At 43.7% G+C, this 27,808-nt stretch overlaps 1 protein-coding gene across 17 annotated transcripts in view; it reads left to right on the forward strand.

Moving 5' to 3' along the window:
• Positions 1-27,808, forward strand: part of MLIP (muscular LMNA interacting protein) — a 158,591-nt gene that overhangs the window by 121,740 nt on the left and 9,043 nt on the right. For 12 of the 17 annotated variants that reach the window (XR_012902553.2, XM_075923617.2, XM_075923619.2 and 9 more), the window contains 2 exons: positions 9,817-9,993; positions 24,169-24,222. Coding sequence is in view for 15 of the 17 variants with exons in the window: in XM_075923617.2 (XP_075779732.2) it covers positions 9,817-9,993; positions 24,169-24,222 (231 nt within the window). In the remaining 2 variants the exon portion in view is untranslated. Of the gene's footprint in view, positions 1-7,342; positions 9,994-24,168; positions 24,223-27,808 lie in introns of those variants that run through there. The other 5 variants (XR_012902554.2, XM_075923621.2, XM_075923620.2 and 2 more) reach the window with 2 other exon arrangements.

The raw sequence follows: 27,808 nt of genomic DNA on the forward strand, positions 1-27,808 counted from the left end.
ACAGTATGCTGTGGGAGACTTCAAGAATGGTTAGAATAGAGGGGCCAGATGTAGGGAGAGGTTGAGCACTAAAGCCAACCATGTTTGCTATTAAAACAATATAATCTCAAATGGTGTCCCATTTTGCATTACCTAGTGGCTTAGCTTATTCTGTGAGGCTTCTAAAAGAGGGGACAATAGCCTGAACATGGATATTAATGAATTGTCGTCATGATCATTCTGAAATATCTGTATGCAACTTAGGACTGGAAGGCTTTGTAACCTTCTACAGAGCCGTCTGCCAGCAAGTTTTTGTGTGCTGATACAAAGTATAGTATAAACAGTAACTACATGATTAAATAACCACCCCATATTTTTGATAATTTGTTATCCATGTCAATTTTAAATCAAATTTTGCTTTCAGTATCAAACATACCAAACATTTGTGTAATGTCATTTAAGAATATCTTGAGGGGTCATTAAGAACACTTTTTAGGGGTAACATTTTTCATTTCTGAGCTGTTTGTTATCTTGGATTGACCACTGTATGCAAATGTATCAATCTATATAGGTAAATAAGTGTTTGTGTATATTGCTTTGAATTAAAATCTTTACTGCAATATGTAATTACATTCCTGGAGAAGCTTCCAATTAACTTTTACAGTATGCTGTGAATCATCCATCTGGTGGGTAGTAAAGGATCACAATGCTAAGCAGTTCTCTTGCCAGATGAAAATTGAACAAGGAACCTTTATAATTAAATCCTTCCTAGCTCTAGGGCCCTCTAATTACATTTTAATCACTTTAGAAATAAAAAGTATTAATTAAAAAGCTTTGTTGTTAAAAATACTTAAAAAGAAAGTCTTTCATTTTAATTCTCCTCTTGCTCACAGTGGGCCAAATTCTGACTCCATTGACTTTCCCAATAGAATTTCAGTGTTGTAAATCAAAGCTAAATCTGGCCTATTGTCCATTATATCAATGAGCTCCAACATCCTCTGCATATGTTTGCATAAATGCTACTTTGTGAAATACAGAGTTTGTCTCTAGATCTGGATGATCATGGGAAATAATATATGGAACTTGAATCAACAATATGATGCTATTGCAAAACAAAACAAAACAAAAAAAAGCAAATGTAGTTTTGCTTTGATTTAACATAGCATGCAAGTCACAGGAAGCGATAATACCACTGTTCTCAATGCTGGTTAGGCCTCAGCTGGAGCACTGTGTCCAGTTTTGGTCACTGCTATATAGAAAGAGTGAAGAGAAACTGGAAAGGATCCAAAAGTGATAAAGTTGATCAAAGGGATGGAAAGTAAGACATATGATCAAAGGTGGAAGATTGAAATAGAGGTCATACAGAGGGGACATGGCAGTGGTCTTCAAATACTTGAAAGATTGCCATAAAAAGATGGAGAAAAATTGGTTTCTCTTGCCACAGAGGACAGAACAAGAGGCAGTGGGTTCAAACTGCAGCATAGCAGATTTAGATTAAATCTCAGGAAAAACTTCCTTACTGTTTGTGGAAGTCAAGTAATCTCCTTCACTGGAGTTTTTCAGAAGAGCCATTTGTCTTGGATGGTTTAGTTATAACAAATCCTGCATTTTGGCACAAGGTAAGGCTATATGATCCTTGCAGTTCTTCAAAGTCCTTGCTTTTATGATTCCAGAGGTGAGTAAGAAACAGTATGCCTGTAGCACAAACAGTTCTGAGATGTAAAAAAACCCCTTTCCTCTTCCACATTGGAATTAAACTGAGTCCTTTGAAAATTTTAATGAAAAATAAGAAAGAGGGAGAGACAGAGCCACTCCAGAATAATCAGGTGGTTAGCTACTCACATGGGCTACCGGAGATGCAGGTTCAAATTACTCTGTCTAACCAGATGCCACAAGGTTGAGAGCACCAGCTGTAGGGCTGTAGAGTCACGTTTCTTTCACTGACTGTCAGCCAATGGTCAGGGCAGTGCGTGGTGTGTGTTATACACCAGAGTCTTCAACTGCTAGAACTCAAGGTTCCTTCGCAGCGGGCGGCCTAGGGAAGGCCGACGAGTGCCCCAAAAGTTTTACGTCCGTGTCTTTGGCTGCTAGGACCAGGGTCCCTTCGCAGCGGGTAGCCAACAGGCTGACAGATGCCCCAAAGTTTTCAGGGAGAGCTTAATACGCCCGTGTGTTTAGCTGCTAGGACCGGGGGGTTCCTTCACAGCGGGCAGTCCATGGAAGGCTGACGGATGCCCCTATGGATCTGTGCTCTGGAGGCAACACGATCCAAACGACCACCTCTGCCTGCGTCTGCCCCTATGACCGGCTAAAGAGTTCTTTTAAACTGTGCTTGGTTCTGTTACAGCAACTGAAGGAGTCAGGTTAAAGCTTAATTAGTTACAGGTTTATTAAAGAAGCTTATAAATCCTATGGTTACAACGGCTATTGCTCTATTTCTTAATTATTGACAAATACAGGTCTTAAAAATGGTTACAAAGAAAATAAATATAGAAAATAGAAATAATGGGACCAAGTAAAAGCTTAATCTTTAAAGAGCTCTAAGTTTATGTGTACACTTAAGACAAAGGACACACCCAGGTACAATTTTTACCCCCCTTCTGTGCCTCTCGACTCCAGTGTATCAGGCCAGGGCCGGTCCCTCAATTCCTAGGAAAGATGAATACGAGGTGGGTGTCCCCATGGAACCTAGGGAGGCCAATCACCTAACCCAACCAGCAGATAGATGGTAGATTGACGCTCAGAGTAAGTGTGCTGCTGGACTCATTTTTATACCCATGGGGCCCATATCCTCTTTCTTATCTAAGATGCCAAATTGTGTTGGTCCGTCTTTGTGACGCCAGTTCTTACAAGGGAGTTTCAACTTAATTTACACTTGCAAGAGAGATAACTAAATTGTGAGTACTGGACATTCTTTACTGGGTGGGAGATTCCTCCCCCCGGATGAGTGTGTGTAATCATATCAATATGAATTTCAGTCAAGGGCACTCCTTGGAAGCCTCTTGGTCAGCAATTAGCTCGATCACCCTCATATCTCTGCTTACAGTTGTCCAGGGTCACTGTGAGCTAGCATATCTGGGCCTCCTGTCAAGTCTTCCAAGACTATGCTGATTTTACTGCTCTGTGTGTGCCCTGTATGGTCCAGGCAAGTAAGATGAATATTACAGGGGGTTCCTGTCTGGCTACACTGGCCCACTGAGTATTTAATAATGTGTATGTCATGGAGCAGGTCCAACAAGACAGATCCACCCCAGAATATCCTGATACTCCCCTGGAATATGAGTGAAACAGACAGAGTAGAGATTTGAACTTGCTTCTCCCAATGAGTACCCTAACTATCTCACTACTCTAGGATGAGTCTCTCTCTCCTTCTCTCCCTCTCCCTCTGTTGGTTTTGACCAGAAATTTCATCCTGGACCCAAAAATGGTGTAAATTAAACTTGCATATTTTTGTAAAATCTTGTTTTGATGAATTAGTGTTTTCTGACAAAAAACAGAACAAAACAAATACTTGTTGTGTTGTAAAATGTTTAACAAGCTTCTCTCAGAGCCATATCCTTTACTGTAACTAGCTAAACATTCCTGACTGCTTTATAACTATTTATTTAAAAGGCTGGATGCACTTATATATAAGAATAAGTCTGTACAATCTGAATATGCCTAGTTTCTCAGTGGATATCAATTTATATCAACAGCAAAATTCCCAATTTAAAGTTAATATATTACTCTGTAGTATATCCTCTGATCTGCTCTTACTCTTAGTTAAACCCGTCTTAACAAGTCCACTGGAGGGAGGGATGATTATTTGCATCCTTTTACTTGTTGACCTTAGCATTGACCACACCCAGCTACCACAGTTATAAACACCATAGTCTCTGCCATCCCTAAGTGCTAAGTGGTGTTTTAAACATGGTAATAAATGTACGTTAGCAAATATGTTGGCAAACCACATGTTATCTGTTTAAGTTGGACAGGGCCTTACAATATATGACCATGAGATACAATGGGGTTGTCAGACTAGGAGGAGTGGGGTACATTAACTACCCAATTTTTCTTAATCTGAATCAGTGGCTCTAAGGTTTCAGGCTGTTTAGTCAAAGTAATATAATGTTCATGGTGCATTTATATTTTCTATCAAAGTAAGAGTTAAAAATTGTACTAGTGATAATAATAAATAATTTATTTGTGTGTGTTCTGAGAGTTTGACAGAAAATATTTGACCTTAAATGGTAAGGGTGTGTGGAGAATATTAAATATTCAGCACTCCATGTCTCCCAGGACTGCCTTTGTTACCCTGAGGTGGGATCTTAAGCTACTGATTGAGAAATATTAGTGTAAGAAAAGCAAAGGGGTCTATCAGAATGAGACCTTTTCTCATCTGATTAATTAATTTGATCCAGTGCCATGGGTATTTTGTTGAGGAAGGCAAAATGTAGCTCTATGACTTGAAATAAAAACAAGTTGGACTTTATATCTCTGTTCAATCATCTTTCTTATATTTGAGGTTTATTGTGATGAACTAATTTGTCATAAAGAGGAATTATATGTGGACATAAATCCAATTTGTGATGGGTATACTTTGGTGGGAACATACGCCTACTGCCATGTATAGTCAAATTTTAAATCGAAATAAGTACAGTTTAAAATAGAAAAACATTTCTATTGCATTTTTGTTTTATTTCCAAAATTATTAAACAGTTACCCAGATTTAAGCTACCGTATTTTCCGGCGTATAGGGCGACTGGGCGTATAAGACGACCCCCTATCTTTTTAATTAAAAGATAGGGTTTCATCTTATACCCCAGCGCCCCTCCGCCTCCTTTGCTCCCGGTGTCCCTGGTCTGCTGGAGATGGTCCCCAGCAGACCAGAGGCACCGGGAGCAAAGCCGCCAGGAGCGCCTGGGCTCCCCCCCCCCGCCGGAGCCCCTCTGCGGCTTTGAAAGCCTCGGGGGAAGCCGGCGGGGGGGCATCCCAGGCGCGCATGGGCTGCCCCCCCCGCCGGAGCCCCTCCGCGGCTTTGAAAGCCTCGGGGGAAGCCGGCGGGGGGGCATCCCAGGCGCGCATGGGCTGCCCCCCCGCCGGAGCCCCTCCGCGGCTTTGAAAGCCTCGGGGGAAACCGGCGGGGGGGCATCCCAGGTGCGCATGGGCTGCCCCCCCGCCGGAGCCCCTCCGCGGCTTTGAAAGCCTCGGGGGAAACCGGCGGGGGGGCATCCCAGGCGCGCATGGGCTGCCCCCCCGCGGCGGCGCGGAGGGGCTCCGGAGGGGGGGCAGCCCATGCGCGCCTGGGATGCCCCCCCGCCGGCTTCCCCTGAGGCTTTCAAAGCCGCGGAGGGGCTCCGGCGGTGGGGCATCCGGCGTACAAGACAACCCCCGATTTTTGGGGGATGTTTTTTAACTTCAGAGGTCGTCTTGTACGTCGGAATATACGGTACGTGAGTTGAATGCTCATAAGCTTTCAACTTTCACCTAACCTTCAATAGGAGTTTTGTTGTTTCCTTCAATAGGAACAAAATTAGGCCAATGCTGAGAATATTTGAGAGTCCTACTTGTAGCCCCTTTGAGCCATCAGTGTATATAATGGCTGGCTGCATCTGATTCCAAAAGTTATTTTGCATGATTAAGAATAGCACAATTTAATTAATGTATCTCTATCTCAGGAGTGGCCAATACTGGCCCATAGGCCAGATATGGTTTCCCAGGGTTAGCCCCGGTCAGCTGCCATTACTATATTTTACCTCCACTTCCATAGGTACGGATGATTACAGCTCCTACTGGCTGCGGCTCATCATTCCCGGCCAATGGGGAGTGCAGGAAGTGGTGTTCCAGTCTGCACTACTTCCCACAGCTCCCATTGGATGGGAACAGCAATCTGTGGCCAATGGGAGTCATAATCACTCTAACCTGTGGATGCGCAGGTAAATATAGTGTCGCAGCCTGCCAGGGGATAACCTTGGCAAACTGCCACTATTTTATTGTCCAATCCTGCTCTAACTTATATCACTTGGGGCATTTTAAATTGTTTTAAAAATAATAAACAGAATTTTGCATTCAAGATTCGCTGATCCCACATCAGAGAAACCAAACTGTGTGCTGTGTTTTGCAGCTATCTAAGCAATATATGCTTGCAGCAGCATTACTGATGTTTGGAGAAACTAACAAATATGTATAGAAATATAGTTGTTTGAGAAAAGCCGAAATAAACTAAAGCAATACCAAATGATCAAAGTTCTTTTCTAACAAATAGACTACTGAATTTGTCAGAAGGAAAAGATTATATTTCATGGTGAATGTTAAATTCAGCTTTTTTGGTGTAAGAAATGTCAATGTATTTTAATGGATGATAAAGTGAACATATTCATCATGACATATGAAATACCATAAATCTACCGTAAAAGACTTTTAATTTTTCAAGGATCTTTAAATGTGAAGTGTTTATCTGCTGGAACGGGGAAATGGGGGGTGAGTGATACGTGGAAAGGAAAGAGAATTCAGGCATTTTATGGCATAGTGAATGAGTAACAAATCCTCAGTTGGCATATCTCTACTGAATTTTCAGATAAATAATCATTTGAGCCAAAATTTGTAAATGTTTTGGGATTTGCAGACATTTTCATCAAACTCCACAGTCGGCTGAATACATATGAATAATTTTCACCCCTAAAACATAGTGAATTGACCTTAGTATATATGTTCAATAAAGTTTTTGAGATTTTATTTTTAATATGCAACTACTGCTACTTGTATAGATTCACTGGATAACTATTTGATTGAAGAAGCTCATCTAGCTGTAAAACTTGCCAACTCATCTTATTTCCCCTTTGTCTACTAAAATATGATTGATATCCCATGTTTATTTCCTCACATTTTTCATGCATGGTACTCTTGGTACTTCTGTAAATGTTCTTACCACTGGAGTCTTTGGTTCATTTCCCCTTTTTACTTGCTGTCACAATAGTTAAATAACTTCTTACACAATGAAGTTGATGATCATTTTTGCTTGCTCAAATCTTTACTTCACTACAAAATTTCTAATGTGAAACAGAATCTTACAAACTTATGTTTGATATATTTAAAACAAAGATATCTTACTGCCCCTATCTTTTACCCTTTATCATGGAAATTGGGGCTTTGTAAATATTTAATTTAGTTTTCTGTCATGTTTCATGTTTCTGTTCTCTGTCTCGATTTATTCCTTCCCTGCCCTTACAATATCACAATCTTCCCAAACTGCCTTTTCCAAGCCATGTTGCCAACACATGAGACAAAGGAATTCCTTGGCATGACAGAACTTAAGAGCAGATAGGGTAGCTGATGGTATAAATGATACCAACTGTATTTACTCTTCTTTTCTGATTTTTCTCAGACTTCTGCACTACCTCCTTCCCTTTCCTGTCATGCCTCCCCATTTGATACTGAGCACTGGTAATCATGTGGATGACATTCAGTTTGAGACCTAGTGATGCAGCCAGCTGTATCTGGTGACCTTCAGCTCCACCTTCATGTGTGAATCTCATAATTTTCATGGCAGAGAGGATTTTTTCACTTATAATGGGACAGGCAAAACTACTCCATATGGAAAATATCTTTCTTTGCAACAAAAATACTACATTTTGCTTTTAGTTTAGGATTTTTCATGCAGTTCTTCATATATAGTATATGTTTTTGCATTATTCAGCTTCTGCCTTTACCTTAGTCTTCATTTGTGGGGTCATATTATGTAAAGTAGGAAAATAATATTTTGTTGTGCTTGGATTGACCTGGCATTTTAACAATGTTGAAATGGCGTGCTGACAATTTTGTCAGGCTAAATTTAATGGAGTTTCTTAATTTGTTAAAATTTCTCTGGAAAAAATGTAGAATTATACAAATATGTGGAGGTCTTTTTACCAATAAGTAATTCTTGTTTGTATACTGGTGTGCCAATAAAATGTAAATATTCAGGGAAAACACTGATTTTATTTTGGCTTTTTCTTGCAATGGCTCATTCAGATTGGCTGTTTTTTTTAAAGAGAAGTGTAGCTTTTAGCAGTGGCCAGTCACTGAAGTGACTATCACCACTGAATATCTAATCAGGGAATATACTATTAATTTACCTTTTTCCTTCTGAAAACACATTCATATTTTCATTAATAAAGACAGATTTTAATATTTTATGGGCTGAATAATTATGGAAAAATTGAGGTTCAGTGCCTACATTTTCTGATCCTTTAACTGTTTGATGTTTGAATAAAATACCATAATTTTTATCATTCTCCTCATCAAGTGAATAGACTTTGTTCTTTGGCTGGTACATTTTATTGATGCTGCTTTACAGTAAATAGTGGAAAGTATGAATTATTTACAGACAATAGTTTATATAAATGCTAATGAATGACAGAGACTTAACTTTCACCCTTATGGACAGAATGAGTTGGTTAATATCACATCTTATTCAGCTGTTCAAGGGTGTTTTTTTACATCTGTGGATATGTATTATTCACTTGCATGATTTAGAATGGAAACAGAATAAAGCTGTTTTCTTTTTTTCCCATAGAGCAACTATGAAATGGAACATGATCTCATTAAGCTGTGGACATGCCCAATTGAAAAGAACACCATAAAATAAAAACACATGATTTTAAATTAGGTTTAAAGTGTGAGTGCTACTCCTAACATGTTGGCTTTACCATAAGGTCCACTGGAGGATTGAATTCTGATGTTTTTTCTTTTGAAAATATAATGTATAATGTACTGACAGCAGTTGGAAATGGATCTTGGAGAACACTGAACATTTACATCTCTTTATAAACATAAGTATTAAGAATAAGAGTAGTCCTATACTTTATCTTTAAAAGTAAACCCATTTGTAATCATACAGAACTTAATCTGAAACATAGCCAAAAAGGAACATATGTTCAAAGCTTGTGTCGCTGATAGAATGGGGAGTCTTTTGAAGAACTCCAGCATGCAGTTTTGGTAAACATTAATATCTGCCAGATGTCTATTTTCTTGTACTTTTCTGACTCTTTTTTTTTCCCTATTGGGACTGACATCCACTTGTTTTCTACAGTCATTATATTTCTGTCTCTACACTATGTATGTGAATAGTATATTATCACACCCTGGAGCTGACAGCTATAATTACAATGAATCCTCTTATATGGAGTCTCCAGGCACTGTAAATGGGAAAGCTTTGATGTCCAAATTAAGTCCCAGCTCAGTAATTAGTCTGGAAGTCCAGGAAAGATTCTGGAGAGATTTGGATTTAACATAAGAGGCAAAACATGATTGAGATTTTGCCCAAAAAGCATACGGCCCTGAATCCATTCTAACCTTTCTTTAAAATGTTTAGAGAATCTTTTCAAGTGATCTTAAATGTGTCAGCTTCACAGAGTTTAAAATCAATTTTCTGTCTTATTGATTAAAAACCTGAAAGCATTGAGGAGGGAAGTTTCATATGAGTGTATCTTCCCTAAAGTGTTTACTAAGCATTCAGAATAAAATGAATGGAATTTTTTTGGTGTATGCTATAAAGTTGTTATATTACTGAATATAAATGTGGTTAAACTCTAAACTTTCTCTTGTATGATAAATCAGTCACATTTAGAAATAAAAAAATCATTGTTGTCAAATATTTTTTATCTTCTGAGCATTCTGCTACTAAGGCATCCCACCTCAAAAAGGCTTCAGGCTAGTTAGACTTTGTGCCCAAACTCCTGCCTTAGTTACACAGGTGGAATCATATTAACATCAGTGGCAAAATGCAGTGGAGTAACCAAGAAGCTAGTCTGCCTTTCTGCACAAGGCTTCTTTTTTTGTCCACTAATCAAACACTTTATATGCTTTTCTTCCCTCTAGGATAATGCTCCCTATCCGACTAAACTGATCTTTCCAACTAAGTCCCCATTACATTCACAGTCCATCTGCCATACTGACTGTTTAATCCCTGGGCCCTTCAGTCATTTGTCTTCTATCTTATGTGATGGTCATGAGGGTTCTTGTAGACCGTACAGTGGCAACGCTTTGTATAATAAGGTGAGCCTTCTGTGCTGCAGTTATCTTGTATTATGTATGATGTAGTTCAGAATTCTTTTGTTGCACTGGAAAATAAATGGTCAAAGTGAATGGAGTTTGAATGTGGATTTAAACTACACCCCTATGTGGTGAGAAGTCAATATGCGCTGGAGCAAGATTTATGCAGGCTTAAAAAAACCTCAAATATGAAAATCTGGTAATCTAAACTCTGTTAAACTTTCCAAACATTTTTATTCACTCAGTAATTTACGGTGTAATATTTTCAAGGTTGCTGCTTCATAAGGGGACAATTTTAATGACTGGTTCATAGGACCATAGAAGAAGAATGACTTTTTGTGCTAAAGTGGAAATTTGCTACCACTAATTTACAGCAAAGGCTTTTGTAGAGACTGTAAGAAGCCCTGTATTTGAAAAGGAAGAGGGATGTTCCAGAGAGTTAGGCAATCAGTTCAGAATCCTTTTTAGTATAAAGAACAAGCAACTTCATTGAACTCCTCCATGCTTGTTGGACACTCACTATTACAGGTTGAACCTCTCTATTCCGGCACTCTCTTGTCTGGCAACATCCATGGTCCGACATGATTTTAGTTAGTCGTATGTCCACTTATCATGAGTGTGTCCAAGTATCTCACAGTCCATAAAGTTTATTTACAGCCACCAGTCCTGGTTCTCATGTTCTGTGATGTTATTTAGCTCTAATTTACCCTTAAATGTTTTGTAAGAGCCCTGTAAGCAGTGGAAGTGTTGATAATGCTACCAGACAATATTGATCTCCTGTGGTTTGGCAAATTCTCTGGTTCAGCACCGGTCAGGTCCTGAATGTGCTGGACTACAGCAGTTCAACCTTTATAGACTTCTTGTTTTTCATTATTTTCTTTACTTAAGAACATAGCGCACAGTTTGCTATTTCCTTTGAATTTCTATGGCAGATGAATTTTTTAAATTTAGCACAAAGATTCTAACTAAAATTGCTAGTAAACAGAAAGCAATTCCTCCCTGAAAAACCAACCTCCCCCCAAGCAAATTATGCTTCATACTGCTTTAAATGCCTTATGAATCCTGAGCAGCAGGAGTTGCAAAGTACTCTCCCTGAGTGAGAGCACTCTGTAGATATTTTATAAAAATACAGAGCAGAATGTTTATGTTGCTGCCGTTCTAAGGAAACAATTTATTTTATACAAGGGGCAGTAGCTGTTAATACAGAGCAACATTTTCAATGTTTGGCACCTAAAATTGGGTTTCTATATCTATTTTTAGGCAGTTGAATAAAAGTGGTCTAACTTTCAAAGCTTTTAAAAACTTGCAGCTCTTAGGGTACTTCTGTGTAGTCCATGTCAGTGACTAACTTGACTAACCTGGGCTCATGGAGCTCATGCTACAAGTAGCTGTATAGACACTGCAGTTTTGAAGAAGTTTAGGAAAGAGGTAGAATTCAAATCCCCAGCTCCAGTCCAAACTCCACGGTGATGTCTACATGGCTATTTTTAGTATGGCAACTTGAATCCGAGTTTATTGACCAGGCTGTGGGATTGCTGCTGATATGTAGGCTTATCCTGTATGACTTATTGGGATATATGGGTTCTCAGTATTTCTGAAAATCAGGCCACTTCTAACTGGGGGCCTAATAATAGATTTAGGCGTGTAGCTTTAGGTACCCAGTTTTGAAAGTGTTGGTCATATGGTGTATTTGGAAATTTTCCTACTTGTGTCAGTTCTGTGTTCACCAACACTCATCCATCATTTTTTCTTTTTTTGCATTTTGAATTTAAATGGATCAGCATTTACCTAACAACCTGTCATGCAAATGAGATAGAAGTGTAGACTAACAGAAAGATATCAAATCTACACTGAAAGCTACAATTTGAGAATCTGTCTGTCTTATGTATGGATCCTGGCCCACATGGAACAAAATATCTCATTGGCATACAGCTGGCAGGCGAAGTAGAGCCTGCTTCTGTATAAATTGCATTACCTTCCTTGGGCAGGGGATGTGATGGCACAGGGCATGGAGCAGAGTTTAATTACACCAAGTTTCCCCTTGCTTCAGATCCCCTGCAGTGGTTCAAATAAAGATACTTCATGAACTAACACCTGTGTGTGGCTCAAAGCTAGGTTGAGAATAAGTTCTGCAATAGTGTGTTCTAGAGTTTCCTGTCTAAGAAGCTGTAAGATAAATACCTTGTCTAAACTCTGGTCATTTTGCCATTAGGATTCGTTTATATGTGGGTAGTTGAAGTTTCCCATTATTAGCATTCCCATTAAACTTCGCTGCTGATCATCTCTCTCTTGAAGCCGTGTACCCAATATCTTAATTTTGAGTAGAAATAAAATGCATTTACAAAACCAAACAAACACATGACTCAAATGCTAGTTATGTCATACTGGGGAATGCTTTGATTTTTTGTGAATTAATCTTTGGTACCAGACAACTACAGCAACATTAGAATCAATTGTTTACCTTGTGAATCAACAAATCTCAATGTTCACGTCAGCCATCGTCTATACTTCCTTATTATATTTCTCAAAATAATGAACATCCCCTCCTAGGCATCACCCAGCTAGCATTTATGCTATGTGTTTGTTTTAAGACGACATATTTTAATTTGTTAATGTGTAGATCTAGTAAAGATGGGGAAAAATACAGTAAAATAGTATCAGCTACAGAACCAGAAGGGTAACAAACAAACTGTTCAAAATTGAAAAAAAATATTGAAATAGTAATAAATACGGAAAGTGTGAAATTATGCTCCATCGAATATATCCTGTAGTACTGTTACCTTAAAGATTTTTAACAAGCATAATTTTTCTTAATCATTTTTATTTTTTTCTAATCCCTTTCATTCAGTGATTACTCTTACTTTAAACCTCTAGAAATCAATGACAAGAGCTGACAAGACCTACAGTAGTATGTTAGTTAAAATATTCAGCTACTATATGAGGGTATGTCTACACTACAAAGTTAGTTCGAACTAACAGACGTTAGTTCAAATTAACTTTCATAGGCGCTACACTAGCGCTCCGTTAGTTCGAATTTAATTCGAACTAACGGAGCGCTTAGTTCGAACTAGGTAAACCTCATTCCATGAGGATTAAGCCTAGTTCGAACTTACTAGTTCGAATTAAGGGGTATGTAGCCCCTTAATTCGAACTAGTGGGAGGCTAGCCCTTCCCAGCTTTCCCTAGTGGCCACTCTGGCCAACACCAGGGAAACTCTACTGCCCCCCCTCCCGGTCCCGGAGCCCTTAAAGGGGCACGGGCTGGCTACGGGGTTTGTGCCAGTTGCAAGGCTGCCAGCACCCGTGCCAGCACACCCAGCAGCTGACACCCCATGAGCCAGCCACCCGATTCCCCCCACCCCTGCCCCTCTTCCTGGGACCAGCCTGGTGGCTCCCATGACCCTGCCCAGGGCCACGAGAGGCGGGCGCCTGCGTGGTCTAGTGCAGAGATCGTGGACCTCATCGAGGTTTGGGGGGAAGCCTCCAATGTCCACGATCTCCACACTAGCCACAGGAACGCAGCAGTGTACAGCCGCATGGCTGCCAGCCTGGCCGCCAGAGGCCACCAGCGCAGCCGGGAGCAGGTGCGCTGTAAAATTAAGGACTTGCGGCAGTCCTACTCCCGGGCTTGCCTGCCAGGGGCCGACCCGGAGGCGTGCCCCCACTTCCAGGCTCTGGACCGCATCCTGGGGGCTCATGCCGTCCCTGCCCCCCGGGAGGTGATAGACCCTGGGGCAGAGGGACCGCTCCCAGACACCGAGGAGGAGGAGGAGGAGGAGGAGGAGGAGGAGAAGGGCTCCGAGAGCCAGGAGCCTGCCGGCAGCCTACCCAGAACCCCCAAGGCACCCCACAGAGCCGCTCGCCTGTGTCGTCCGAGGCTGGGGAGGCATCCACATGTGAGTACCATCATGCTCCCCTTATGTGTATAGGGGGCTGGGGCGAGAGGGAGCCCAGGGACCATGCGCCTGGGCCTTGCCCACCACAGAGCAGCAGCTGGGGATCCTCCAGGGGCCCTGGCCTTGCAGAGGGGGGCTGGGTTTCACACACCTGGGCCCCTGGGGTAATTGACCGCTGTTCTTGTTTCACCACAGCTGCAGCACCTGGGACTGCAGGGCGCACCACCCCACCTGCAGCAGCCGCCCGCGCTCGGGCCAGCAGGAGAGCCAGGAACCAGGAGGAGTACCAGAGGTGGCACCTCCGGTTCCTGGAGCACCAGCTCTGCATCCAGGACCACTGGGTCCAGGAGGACCTGAGGCTGCGCCAGAGGAGCTTGGAGGCCCTAGAGGAGCAGGGCCATGCCCTGCGAGGCCACCTCCAGAGCATGCTCGACCGCTTCCTAATTCCTCCTGCTCTGGCTCCTGCTCCTGCTCCCCCTGCTCCTGCTCCTCCTGCTTCCCCTGCTCCCGCTCCTGCTCTCCCTGCTCCCCCTGCTCTTGCTCCTGCTTCCTCCACACCCCCTGTCCCTCCTGCCCCACCCTCCACAACCATTCCCCACTGACACCCCCGGACCCGCAGTGTTGCAAGACGGGAGAGGCAGCCGGACCCCCACCCCTGAGCTTTCCTTACCCTTCCTCCCTTCCCTCCCCTTCCAGCTCCCTCATCCCAGGTTTCCCTCTCCCCTCTCCCACCCTCATTCCTCCCTCCACCCACCCCAGTTATGTTAAATAAAAAGACGTTTTTGTTTGAAAAACAGGTGTCTTTATTTGACAGTAGGTAGGGAGGGGAAAGGGGAAGGGAGGAAGGGTCGAAGAAGGCCCCAGTGGGGTATGCAAGGGAGAGGTCAGTCCTCCTCCTCCACCAGGAAGCTCTCCCGCAGGGCTTCCCGGATCCGGACAGCCCCCCGCTGGGCTTCCCGGATGGCGGCGGTGCGGGACTGACCGTAGTGGCCAGCCATGCGGTCAGCCTCAGCCATCCAGGCTGGCAGGAAAGCCTCCCCCTTTCTCTCACATAAACTGTGGAGCACACAACATGTTGCCACCACGGGAGGGATGTTGTGCTCGGCCAGGTCCAGACGGGTGAGGAGGCATCGAAAGCGGGCTTTCAGTCGCCCGAAGGCCCCCTCCACTACGATGCGGGCCCTGGTTAGCCTGGCATTGAAGGCCTGGCGGGAGGGATTGAGGTGCCCTGTGTAGGGCTTCATCAGCCATGGCTGCAGTGGGTAGGCGGCAGCCCCCACCAGGCACACGGGCATGTCCACGTCCCCGACCCTGATGTGGCGGTCGGGGAAGAAGTTCCCGTCCTGCAGCCGCTGGCACACGGAGGAGTTGCGGTACACACTGGCGTCGTGTGCCTTGCCGGACTAGCCCACATTAATGTCCGTGAACTGTCCCCAGTGGTCACACATGGCCTGCAGGAGGACGGAGAAGTACTCCTTGCGGTTCACGTAACGGGACGCCTGGTGTTCCGGGGCATGGATGGGGATGTGCGTCCCGTCGATGGCCCCCCCGCAGTTGGGGAAGCCGAGGGCACTGAATCCCCGGATGACGGCGTCCGGGTCGGCGAGGCAGACCACCCTGCGGAGCAGCACCCGGTTGATGGCCTTAACCACCTGCAGAGAGACACAGCAAAGTGCCAATCAGTGGCTGGGAGCATTCGTGCCCTGGCAGTGCCCCGCGCCCCACTCCTGGGAGCAACCCCCCTGGCGGCATGTAGTACGGCTGGGACAGACCGACCCCTCCAGTGCGGGGCGCTTTCGCCTCCTCCTGCCCCCCTTTCGTCCCTGGGGCGGCCCATCCCCTCCTTGCAGTCCCCCTCACCCCCGGCGCAGTGGCCGACGAGTGCCATACCTCCATGAGCACCGCTCCGACGGTGGATCTCCCCACGCCGAACTGGTTCCCGATGGAGAGCTTCCAGAGGGCGATGGCCACCCGCTTCTGGAGGGGGATGGCGGGCCTCATGCGAGTGTCCCTTCTGCGCAGAGCAGGGGCGAGCCACTCACAGAGATCCAGGAAGGTGTCTCTCCTCATCCTGAAGTTCTGGGTCCACTGTCGGTCTTCCCAGCGCTCCAGGACGATGCAGTCCCACCAGTCGCTGCTGGAGTCCGGACGCCAGATGCGGCGGGGCACACCGGTGCCGGGGTGCCGCCACGGCTCCTCCACGGCCCCCAGGGCGTCCAGGCGGAGAGGCAGGGGGCTGACATGCACCAGGAGGTGCCAGGCAGCCTCAAACCATTGCTGGCAAGCTTGCAGCAGCAAGTCCAGAAAGTGCACCAGAAAGTGCAGGGCGAGCTCTGGCTCCATGTTGCCACCTGCGGCGGCGTCCCTGAAGGGAAGCACTGACACACACGGGCACAGAGACCAACGCTTTGCTGTCCCTCGGCGAGGTTGGCAAGCAAGCAGGAAAAGCTGAGAACCGGCTGTCCGGGGGGTCCCTTTAAGCATGAGCCTCAGATAGCCTCAGACAGCAGCCATACAAAGCAACTACTGACCTGATGCCGTGCCTGAACCGGTTTCAGCTGCCCTTAAATGCGCCCCTGCATCCAATCAGTGTGGACGCGCTAGTTTGAATTAGCAAAACGCTAATTCGAACTAGTTTTTAGTTCTAGATGCGCTAGTTCGAATTAGCTTAGTTCGAATGAACTAATTCGAACTAATTCGAACTAAGTTAGTTCGAATTAGCGCTGTAGTGTAGACGTACCCTGAGTGAACATCCTTTAAACTCTCATCCTCCAAACACTTATATATGTTTTTTTAACATCTGAGTAATTGCATTGAAGTCAGAGATTATTTACCTTCCTAAAGTTAAATATGTATGTTATTTTTTGCAGATTGAGGCCTGAGTGTATACATTGTTTTGATCTCAATGATTATGTGAAATATTACTGCTACTCTAGGTGCTATCTGCCTACCATAGTCATTTCATCATCAGCACCTAAAATTGCAATACCAAAATGCTGAACACTGTAAATTAGAACTGTGTCACTATTCACGGACAAATTTGGTTGTGGGTTCTGCTGTTTGTGTGTGTCGAGGCTCAAGAGACCTGATCTAATTTCCACTAAAGTCAATAATACTTTTTTCCATTTAATGTAACAGCCTTTGGATAAGAATGTGCTTGCTTGTCTTGGTCAGTAAGTATTTGTGTTTGTGATTAACAGAAAGTGAAACTTTGGTTGCTTTGATATAATTCTGGCAAAAAGATGGTTCTTGCAGCATATTCTAAAGATAGTCAGTCTTTGACTGAGTTAATCCTTTCTACTGCAATATAGCTGCATTAAATGAATTTAGCCACCAAGGGTACATCTACACTGAACCCGAAGCTCAAAATAAGCTACACAATTTGAGCTACGCATACTGCATAACTTATTTCGAGTAAATTTAGAAATAGCTTATTTCAAAATTTGGAGCTGTCTACATAGCACTTATTTTGAAATAAATCACTATTCCAAAATGTCCCTTACTCCTCGTGGAATGAGGTTTATAGGGACGTTGGAATAGCTATCCCAAAATGGCGCTGCAGTGTAGATGTAGCCTAAATATCGAAAAGGTCAGAATATCTAGAGGGATTCATCTATATGTTGCACTTAGTTTGATTATCCACTAGAGGGAAAGTCTCGCTGCCAGAAACATTTAGAAATACACTGAATATCCACAATGGAAAGCATGTAGGATATTTTAGCGAATACAGTTATTATTCTTCACTCTGAAAGTCTATTTTAAAAATCACCTCAAAAGAATACCCTTGTAAATTAGCATTATGGAAAACAGGATGATCACTTTTCTGTGGATTAGTATCTGTTCTGCTAGGTTTTTGTGAGCTTCAGAGCATATATCATTTCATTAGTAGACACAGGGCATGTGCAGACAGCAGGTACTTTAAAATATGAAATACATTTACAAAAAGATGCAATAATTAATAATGTGCTGATTAAACAGGCAGGAGGCAATGTTAATTCTGTTTTAGGCGCTGATCCTTCAACTGGATCTTCACAGGTATATCTCTGTAACCATGTGTAGCCAGCTGCTGGGTTGGGGCCTGAAGTGATAGCTAGATAAAATGCTAATACAGAGTTAGTTATTATTCAATAATAGACCATGAATTTTTAGGCTGATAAACTCATAACAGATTTTACAGGTGTGGAATTTTTTTTTAAGCTCTAATGCCAGGAAATTGCAAGGGCTGTATTTGTCACAGATTAGTACAAGTAGGGGAAAGAGTCTTTGCTTCTTCATCCTGTCCCTGTGCAACTAGTTTTAAAAAAGGACAGGTTTCCCATTGCAAACAAATTGATTCTGCTCTAGCTGTAGTCTGAACTGCTGCTCTCATCACTGATCCCAAATAAGATAAGGTTACTGCACAACTACTTACGATGTCTGCTTTAATTTTCTTCTTCTTTCCCTTCTAAGTGATATCCAGGATGAATTAAGTCACCAGTGTATATGTATAGGCCTTCAAATCCAGGAGTCATCTGGTTATATCAGATTTTTAGCTTTCATTTACAAAAACAGACTTGTTCTTGAGAGTAGAAAAAAGGTTGTGTGACCTGAGTGTAACCAATGTTGTGATGTTGTACATAGCTTGAAGCAAGAGCTCTGAGAGCTGTGAGAAGATGCTGTGTTTGCATCTCAACAGGGGAACTCACTACTCTAGAAGTTCCTTCCACCTAAAAAGATGACACTGCATGCAGGAGAAGAATACAGCTGGCTCCGCCCACCCATATAAGCAGATACAACCCTCCTGCTAGACCAAGTAACTGAGTGAATTTTCTCTAGTTTAATTGTAGTCACATGGCTCATGTGAGGGTGTGATCCTGCAACTTGCTTTATATGCCCTGAACCTGACTAGAGCCCCTTCAAAGTTTATAAAGTGTCTATAGATACACAGATGTGCCTGGCGTAACCAATTGCAGGATGGAAACCTTAGTATGTACAGAAACTATTTTAAGGAACCTTTTAATGTTATTCATAACCTCCCACTGCTATAATGTAATGATCTCAGCAGTGTTTACCCACTAGAACTTAAATTCTGACTCATGGCCTCATACCAGGAATTGAAAGCCTATTTGCTAATTTTATTTTTGCTATGAATGGAAACTGCATTTCTGGGTTCCCACAGAAAAGTATTTCTTTTTCCTGGCATCACACAAATTACATTTTATCTTGGGTGAGAGCTTCTCTCTTTGAAACTTTGATATTTAGATGTTGAATTCTAACTTAAGGACCCTTGTAGACATGTATTTTTATTAATATTATTTTTTCTATAATCCAGCACAATTACGTCAAAGTTGATAAAGCAACTAAAATAGAGAGAAAACTGAGGAAATTGTTAGTGATTTGATGTGTCCTCTGCAGACTTGAACTTGTAGCTGCAAGATGATGTACACACTCATGCTATGTCCTGTGTGTGTTTCTTTCTGGCATTGCTCGAGAGTTTTGGGCAAACAAACAGCAGGCATTTTTCTTGTTTAGAAATCCAAGCTTTGCTGTCCAGTGAGTTCTGTGCTCAAAAGAACTGTTTCCCAGCTTCCTTCCAGGGCCACATTCAGGAATGCTTCCCTTGTCTACTGCATCTCGTGCACAGACACACACAATGGCAAGCAATCCTTGTCTAAAAGTCTCAGAGGAGTAGCCCTGTTAGTCTACAACTTTAAAAATGAGTAGTCTTGTGGCACCTTAGAGATTAATAAATATACATATAGTGTCATGAGCAAAACTCACTTCTTCAGATGAGATGATCTTGACTCCTAACTCTCATTTTTGCAGTCAACCCCGGAGAGCCCCCTAAAAATCACAAGGATGTTTGCACAGGCATTGTAGAAAGGCTCTGTAGTTTCCTATTATTTCCAGTTATCACTGCATACACAGGTTTAATTCCTTCTTCCAGTCAGGGAATACTTAACACATCCATGGATCTTAATGAAGTCTGAGAATGTCTTTAGATTGAAGACCCATATGATAGTGGCCATTAACACCTTTCAGCATAACAATCCCTTTTCAGGGAGCAAAACATTCATATTTAACATCACCAGAGATATCAGGAATTCTGATTCCAACTGATGATTTGCATGAAGTCTATGAATAAATTTTACTGTAGAATCACTAGGATGTGGTGCACCCCTGCTTTCTATGCCCCCCAACCCTCCTATCTTTGGAGTAGGCAGCCTTGCCTCTCTCCTTGGCTGCTGGGGAAGCCTGGGCCGAGACATGACAGCCCCTCTTCTCATTTCCCCCCCACTCAGCCGCAGGGTGAAGGCCGGGCCAGCCCGGACTCCCCCCCCGCTCTCCCCGGCAGTTGGGCAGGGCTGAGTCTGGGTCACCCTCGGCTTCCCTCTAACCTTGCTCAACCTGTAGTTCAATTTGATTCCCCTGTCTCCATTCCTGCACTCACTATTCTCCCTAGCCCCTCCCCTCCCCACAGTACCTATGCCTCCCCTCCCCTCCTTTCTCCATTCCTATACCCACATCCTTCCCAAATCCCTCCCCACCCCCACACTGCTCATCCACATGTCTCCATTCTTATGTCCCCGTCATCCCTACCATCCCTTCTTATCACCCTGCACTTCCCCACATACACCCTGTCCCCTTTGCTCTCTCCCTACACATGCCCTGCCCCCCTCCCATTAATTTGTTGAGCTGCACTCCCCCTCCCCCCAAGAGCACCATTGGGTGGGGCATCACAGCCCTGAACACCACAGCACGAGCCAGATCCCACCCCTAGCCCAGCCTTTCTGCAGGGACCTATTGGGACAGCTTTGCTCCGTGGCAAGCCCAGGGAGCCCGGAGCAGAGTGGCCACCCCAGAGGGCTGGGGTGCAAGACCTGTTCAGCTTGTGAGAGCACACTTGAGCCTGAGCCGCATGGAGTCAAGTCGCATAGCAGGCATGTAGAACAGGCAGGCTGGGGGCGGGGGCCAGAGGCAGGTGGACATTGCTCCAGGGGGTGCATGGGGATGGAGCCGCTGTCCCACCTCCCCATTTCATATATATATATAATAGGGGGGGAGAGAGAGAGAGAGAGAGAGAGAGAGAGAGAGAGAATGTAGGGCTAGCAGGGACCTTGAGAAGTTATCTAATTCTGCCCCCTGCTCTGGAGACAGGACCAAGTATATCAAGACCAGTCTTGACAAGCGGTTGTCTAACCTGTTCTTAAAGGTCTCCAGCAATCAGGATTGTACAACCTCCCATGAAAGCTTATTTCAGTGCTCAACTAGCCTTATACTTGAATTTTTTTTCTAATATCCAACCTAAGTCTCTTTTGTTTCAAACTAACGTTACATTACTTTTTGTCCTATTTTCAGTGCACATGGAAAACAATAGACTACTGTCCTCTCAATAACAACTCTTAACATTGCTTCCGAGAATATCATGTGGGACTGTGTCAAAAGCCTTACTGAGATCAAGATCAGAAGGGACTGGTCTTGCATTTAAAAACAAGAGTTACTCATGGAAGTATAAGCCTAATTTGGTAAACTGTCCCAATAATGAAGGTACAGCAAGTATTATATATTTATAGAAAGCTCAGGAACAAGTTCTGGAGTGTTTTCCTTCCCTATGTGAATTCCTCATGCACTGTGGCTTTTTTACTTTTTACAGGAAAGCAGATGAGCGGCATTAAGAGAAGGAGACGAAGATGGGTGTGGGTGAAGGAAGATTGGGATTATTGTGCTAGCTGAGGAGGGACATAGGATATACATTTTATAGAGTAGAACAAGGCAAATTTGTGTCTGGACTTGGAGAAGAAATGTAAAGATGAGTGGGCATAAGTGATAAGAGGAGAAAGTACAATAAGCTATCGGTAATAAACACACAGTTTTCATAGGTTATCTATCTGCACAGTGATTTATTTTCTTAATGGAGACAAATGATAGCCACAGTCTCAGTATGCCATCTTCTTAGTCAACTATTTTTGCTGAGCATGCTGTGGGCGTTTCATACTTCCCAGAGAACTTAATGACTGCCTGGTAGGTAAATAGAAAGCAATCCATCTACAGCAGGTACCCATGCTGATTGCACACTCCTTACAAATAACATAATTTTGTGTAAGGGCAACTAATGAATTTTGCAGCGTACTAATAATTCATAAGCAGTCAAACTGGCACAACTTTAATGGTGGAACTAACTGTAGCTCACACCTCCTGTTTGTTTACTTGGAATGGACTAGGAGGATGAACTCTCAACTAATGAAATAGACAAGTATGCACTGTGTGTATTTCTCGGTGCCAACATTTTTAGTGCCTGTGTTGCCAGCAATGAATTCTCAACTGGAAGAGTGAAAATATTCTCTCCTGCCCTTATCTAACTTCTCGCCTTGCATTCTTGGCATACAGAAATGCCAAGCCTGTTGAAACAATACTTGATCTACCTTCATTTATTGAAACAGTTTACCAGACTAGGTTTACATTTCTATGAATAATGATTCAAAACTTTCTTTTTTTAAGTTCAGGACCAGGGCATTCTGATCAGATTTATAAATTCAATTAACAGTTTGTGCTATTTATTGACACAGAGCAGTGATTTTGTCACACTGAAAACTAAGGTTTCTAAAGGCTGTACCTCCCTAAACCAGGACCACAAAGCCCAGGAACAGGGAGGTCTGGTGACGGGGCAAGTATGTGGTAGGGGGGACTGGTGACTCAGTTGAGAGCCCTGTGTGTTGGGCAGAGACAGAATGGGCAACATGGCGAAGAACTCCAACCCCAGTGGAAGCTAGGCAGCTCTGGCCCTGGTCCTGCTCCATTCTGGCTCCAGTGGCTAGGGAGCTCCAGTCCCAGAGGCAGTTATGGAGCTCTGGACCCAGCCCCAGCCCTGGCTGCAGAGCTCCAGCCCCGGCTGTGGAGCCAGGCAGCTGTGGAGCTCCGATCCCAGCTACAGAGCTCTGGCCATGGTGCTTAGGCCCTGGCAGCAATGAGGCTGGCAGCAGTAGGGACAGGCTGGAGCCCTAGCTCAGATGCAGCGGGGCAGCATGGGCCATGAGGGGTCCCGAGGGTGCTGAACCAGTGAGGTCCAACCTGTAGAAGTTAAATCCATAAAACTAATATGGGATAGCTCAGTGGTTTGACCATTGGCCTGCTAAACCCAGGGTGGTGAGCTCAACCCTTGAGGGGGCCATTTAGGGATCGGGGCAAATCTGTCGGGGTGGTACTTGGTCCTGCCGTGAGGGCAGCAGTCTGGACTTGATGACCTCTCAAGTCCCTTCCAGTTCTGTGGGAGAGATATATCTCCACATGTAAAAATAATACATTGAGAATTTTTACTGAATAAAACTAAGATCTGTATTTCAGCTGATTATTCAAACACTACAGTCCTATGAACTTGCCATTATCTCTGTGTAGTTTGTATTATGAATTTACCGTGGGCCTGATCCAAAGCCTAGCGAAGTCACTGGGAGTCTTTACATTGGCTTCAGTGGAGCTGGAACCAGGCCTTCAATACTTAGATACAAATCTCACAGTGTTAAAGAATGGCCATGACACAACCCTCATTCTGTATGTATTCATAATTGTTCAATGACATTTTTAAGATGGGTAACTTTTGAAATTCAAGGCTAAGGAGAGCTCTTGTGGGAGCTGATTAGGAAGGTATAAATACCTAGCATTGGAAATACAATGGCCAGAGTTCTAAATGGGTGTATGTGCATTGTCTCGTATTAACCTTTCCTTTTCATAGGCATTTGTCCTTGCTATGATTCTGCCTGAATCATTTTAGTGTGACTAGTGTTTTTTAAAGTTATATGAAAATATGATTAGATAGAAACCCGCCTGTATCTTGGACCAGAAATTTTCAAAGGACAAAAGGGAACCTCTGCACTGAGTGTGAAGGTGAAATTGTAGCTCAAATAGACATACCCACGCTAGCTTGGTGACAACAGTAATGGGCCAGCAATGGGACCACATATCCAGGGTCCCCACGCCCACTTCCCTGTACTCAGGCTCATACTCAGACAGCTAATACATGCTGAAGACTGTGCCACCACTTTAGACTACTACTGTTCCCTGTGCTTGTCTAGCTAGCATGGGTATGCTACAGTCATACCTCCACTTGCAGTGTAGACATACCCTAAGAACAGTTAGGTGCCCAGCTCCCACTAAAAGTCAGCGGGAACTGGATGCTTAGCTGCCCTGTGCACTTAAGTTGTTAAGGCTCTTTGATAATAATGTTTTGATATCTACTAAAATTTAACTAATAAATTAATGTTTATTTTTTCATTTTCTCTCTCTCTGTGACATCCTTGGCATCTCTACAGCCCAGACATCCCATAGTACCTATTCCAGAAAATGAAGCACTCAACTCCAAGGAGGTAACTGAATGACATTTACAGTTTATAACTACATGCATGCTCACAATGAGTACTAGCTCGACTGGCTTTTGCAGCAAATCTAAAGTATGGTGCCATCAGACATACAAAAAGTGTACCCGCAGAGAGGGTTTTGGCCCACCACGTGGACTGTACAAATGGTTGTGTTTCGCTGTTATTACCAAGCAAATATTATGTGGTTTTGGAGCCTGTGTTGTGAAGTAATTGTGTTCCTTGTTTCTGATCTGTGCTTGTGGAAGGTTATATGACTGGGAATGGAAATTAATAAAACATATACAAGGGAGCTCCATCTGAGAACTCGGCTTTTCACACTCTGCAGTGACTGTGATACAGCAGGAGTGCCTGTGCTAAACACCAGAGGAGACTGCTTTCACAGCAGATCCCTGGGTGTGTGAACATGGGGACTGCAGGAAAACACCTACCATACACTCTATTAAACTATGGGGGACAACATATAACTCACTACAACATGTGCTGACCAGCATTATTTCCTCAGTTAAGGATAAAATCCAGTGACAGTTTATTATAAGTATTGGGTAGACTAGGTCCCGCACTTGGTGGGGAATGGCTTCAATGACATATAGGTCTCCTCCATCTCTACTCTGTATGAAACTAATGCCTACAATCCTGGATTGTATTCACTTTATAAGAGAGCTGATGCTATCCAAATTTTCTCAGGCCTCCAGGCATTGGGGTAGGGAGGGACAATCTAAAGGGGAGGGAAAAACAGGGCTGAGTGACTTGGAAAGGTGTCGCATGAGTAGAGGGCTGTGGCTCAGGGGTTGTTAGGTGTCTGGGTTTCAATCAGCATATCCGGTTGAAAAGGAATACTAGCTATTCCAGTTAGCATTGCTGACCAGACTGCTAAGTCTGCTTGGCACGAGGCTGGCAAGCGCCTTACCCAGTTCCACATGGCTCCCTGCAAGCAATGACATATCACTTGAGTTCCTAGGCAGAGCAACAGTCACAGGGCTTCAATGCACTGTTCCCACCATAAGCACCAATTTCACAGTTCCCATTGACTGGGAATTGCAGCCAACAGAAGCTGTGGGGGCAGCACCTGCTGGTGGATGCAGTGCGCAGTTTCTCCTGGCCCCGCCTCCACCTAACAGCTGAGAGAAATGTTGCTACTTCCAGGAAATGAGAAACACAGAGGTGGGGAATGCGTGTGAGGGGGCATGGCCTCAGAGATGGGCTTGGACAGGGGACAGAGCAAGGGTGTTCAGTTTTGTGTGATTAGAATGTTGACAACTCTGTCTGGTGCACTTGGCATCTGTCCCTTGCAACTGGGCCTGAGGATGTGTGTGAAAGGCATGGGCTGATGCTTCTCCAGACAGGCTCTTGCAGGCAGATGCCACTCTGCTCAGAGCAGTGATCTGGAGTGGCCAGTGTGATAAGTGGCTGGGGCTGATCATGCTGGTGCAGCAGGAGAATGACAGAACCCTTCTCCCTCCTTGCTGTCAGGCCAAGCAGAAATGGGGCTGGCACTTAACCCCATATGCCCCAGACGTTGCTTATTGATACATGTTGCTCTTGGGACAGAGCATAACAATAATACTGAGCTCCCATGAAGTGAGTTTCATTAGTAAATCAAGATCATTATCCCCATTTTACAGAGGCACAGAAAGGTGAAATAACTGACCCAAGATCACTCAGCAAGTCACTGGCTGAACTGGGAATAGAAACCTCATTTCCTGAGTCCCAGTGTAATGGGTTAACTGTTGGGCCACACTGCTCAAAGAGATCCACTTGTTTGTTAGAGGAGTGTTGACATGAATTTAAAATTACAGTCCCGCTGTTGAAATAAATCTGAATAATCCAATTAAATATCAGATTCATTAATGTAATCTTTGAAATGAAACAGAACATTCTTAATTCAGAAGGAAAGTTGGAGGTCTTAGCATTTTAGAAATTTACATAAAGGATAACTAGCTTCAAGGAATAGCTAAACATTCACTGCAGTAAAAATTTAGTGATGGTAGATGACTGGATTTTGACTACGGAGGCTTCATTGTATTATCCACACAATTTTGGAAATTATACCAACCCCTCTTAGATAAGTTTAACAAGAGAAATAGGATCATCCTTGACGGTTATTTGCACAGCTATTAACCCAGCTTGTTTCATTTACCGTTGAGAGAGAACATTCTGGTCTATATAAAAGTGCTAAAGATGAGCCTGAATTAAAAGGAATGAGATGGCACTTGTCTATAGTTACCATAAAATACATGGCTTCCTTATTGGTTTGAAACATATTGAGTAGCTGCTTGAAATGAAACATCGATGTATTAGATGCATCACCTGAGAGCTTACACGATGACTTGTTTTGTTAACAAACTCTACTTTTGGAGCATATGGTGGAGTATTTAGTTTTCATTTGATCCCCAGAGTCCACTTCTGCTCCAGGAAGCTGGGGAATGTAAAACCCATTCCAACTCACCTATACTCACACTTTTGTAAAAATTGAGTCAGTGTTGTTTAGGGGTGTATGCTAAATGTCATATTACTAACCATTCCTCAGGTTGTCAAGCCAGCTTTGTGCAGAGAGATGTGATAATGGTGGACAGCAGTCTTATGCATGATGGAAGGATAGGGAGGGCACAAAATAGTGGTTCTCAGGCCAGCCCAATAATTCAAAGACTGGCTTTGCTTATGCTATGTCTACACAACCCATAGTTCAGACTAAGGGTATGTGAATTGCAGCATGCTATTAGCGTGCTGTTCTGTAATCCCCCTGTCTCTCTTTGTGTGGATGCTGTAAGTGGGAACTAGAAGGTATCTAATTTGTGTTAATATAATCATCTTTAATCAGGCTCTAGGGACCCTTTAGTTCATGCAGGAGAGCATACATAGCACACTGGTGTGCACAACAGTTCACACCCTGTCGTCTGAATCATGGGGTTTTGGAGACAAGTCCTTCCTAAATTTTTCAATTTTCACTAATGCTAGCACTAAGCCCATGCTTGCTGCTGCAAGACTTGGCCCTTTACTTCTCACCTACCCCATAACATTGCTGCTAGAAGTAAAAAATAACCTGTAAATTCCTGTCTCCATTTTGCCATACTCCCTCTGCAGTGTGAGGATGTGGCGAGCGGGGAGGATGAAACTGATACATGCTGGAGTTCAGCCCACCGGTGTCTGTCTGCCCAGCCTCATTTTGGATTTGGCCAGCCAGTATTGGGAGGGAACAAGGGCCCCCTGAGTCTCAGCTCTCCCCTGGTTAACCCACTCAGCACCCCAGCCCCAATTTGATTTTCTCTCACTTTAATACATCTTATTTTTAACATGATGATGTGACTCATGGCCCATGGCTGGCTAAATTCACAAAGGTCATCCTGGGAGGAAACAGAGTCTTCAATGTTCTAGCAAGCAGTAGATGCCCACTGAGCCTCAGCTAAAAGGAAATGAATATAGGTGTCCTTTTCCATGGAGGTGCCTTCCCAAAGGTTGCAGGGGGCACACACTAAGGGAGAAGCCTGAGAATCAAGAAAACGATATAAGTTGGTGGTGGTGCAGGAGATATCCCACCTTTAGGTTTCCAGTCCTGCAGACAGCCAAGGCAACTTAG

The sequence above is a fragment of the Pelodiscus sinensis genome, chromosome 3, assembly GCF_052426305.1.
Source record: "Pelodiscus sinensis isolate ZL-2025 chromosome 3, ASM5242630v1, whole genome shotgun sequence".
Taxonomy (NCBI): domain Eukaryota; kingdom Metazoa; phylum Chordata; order Testudines; family Trionychidae; genus Pelodiscus; species Pelodiscus sinensis.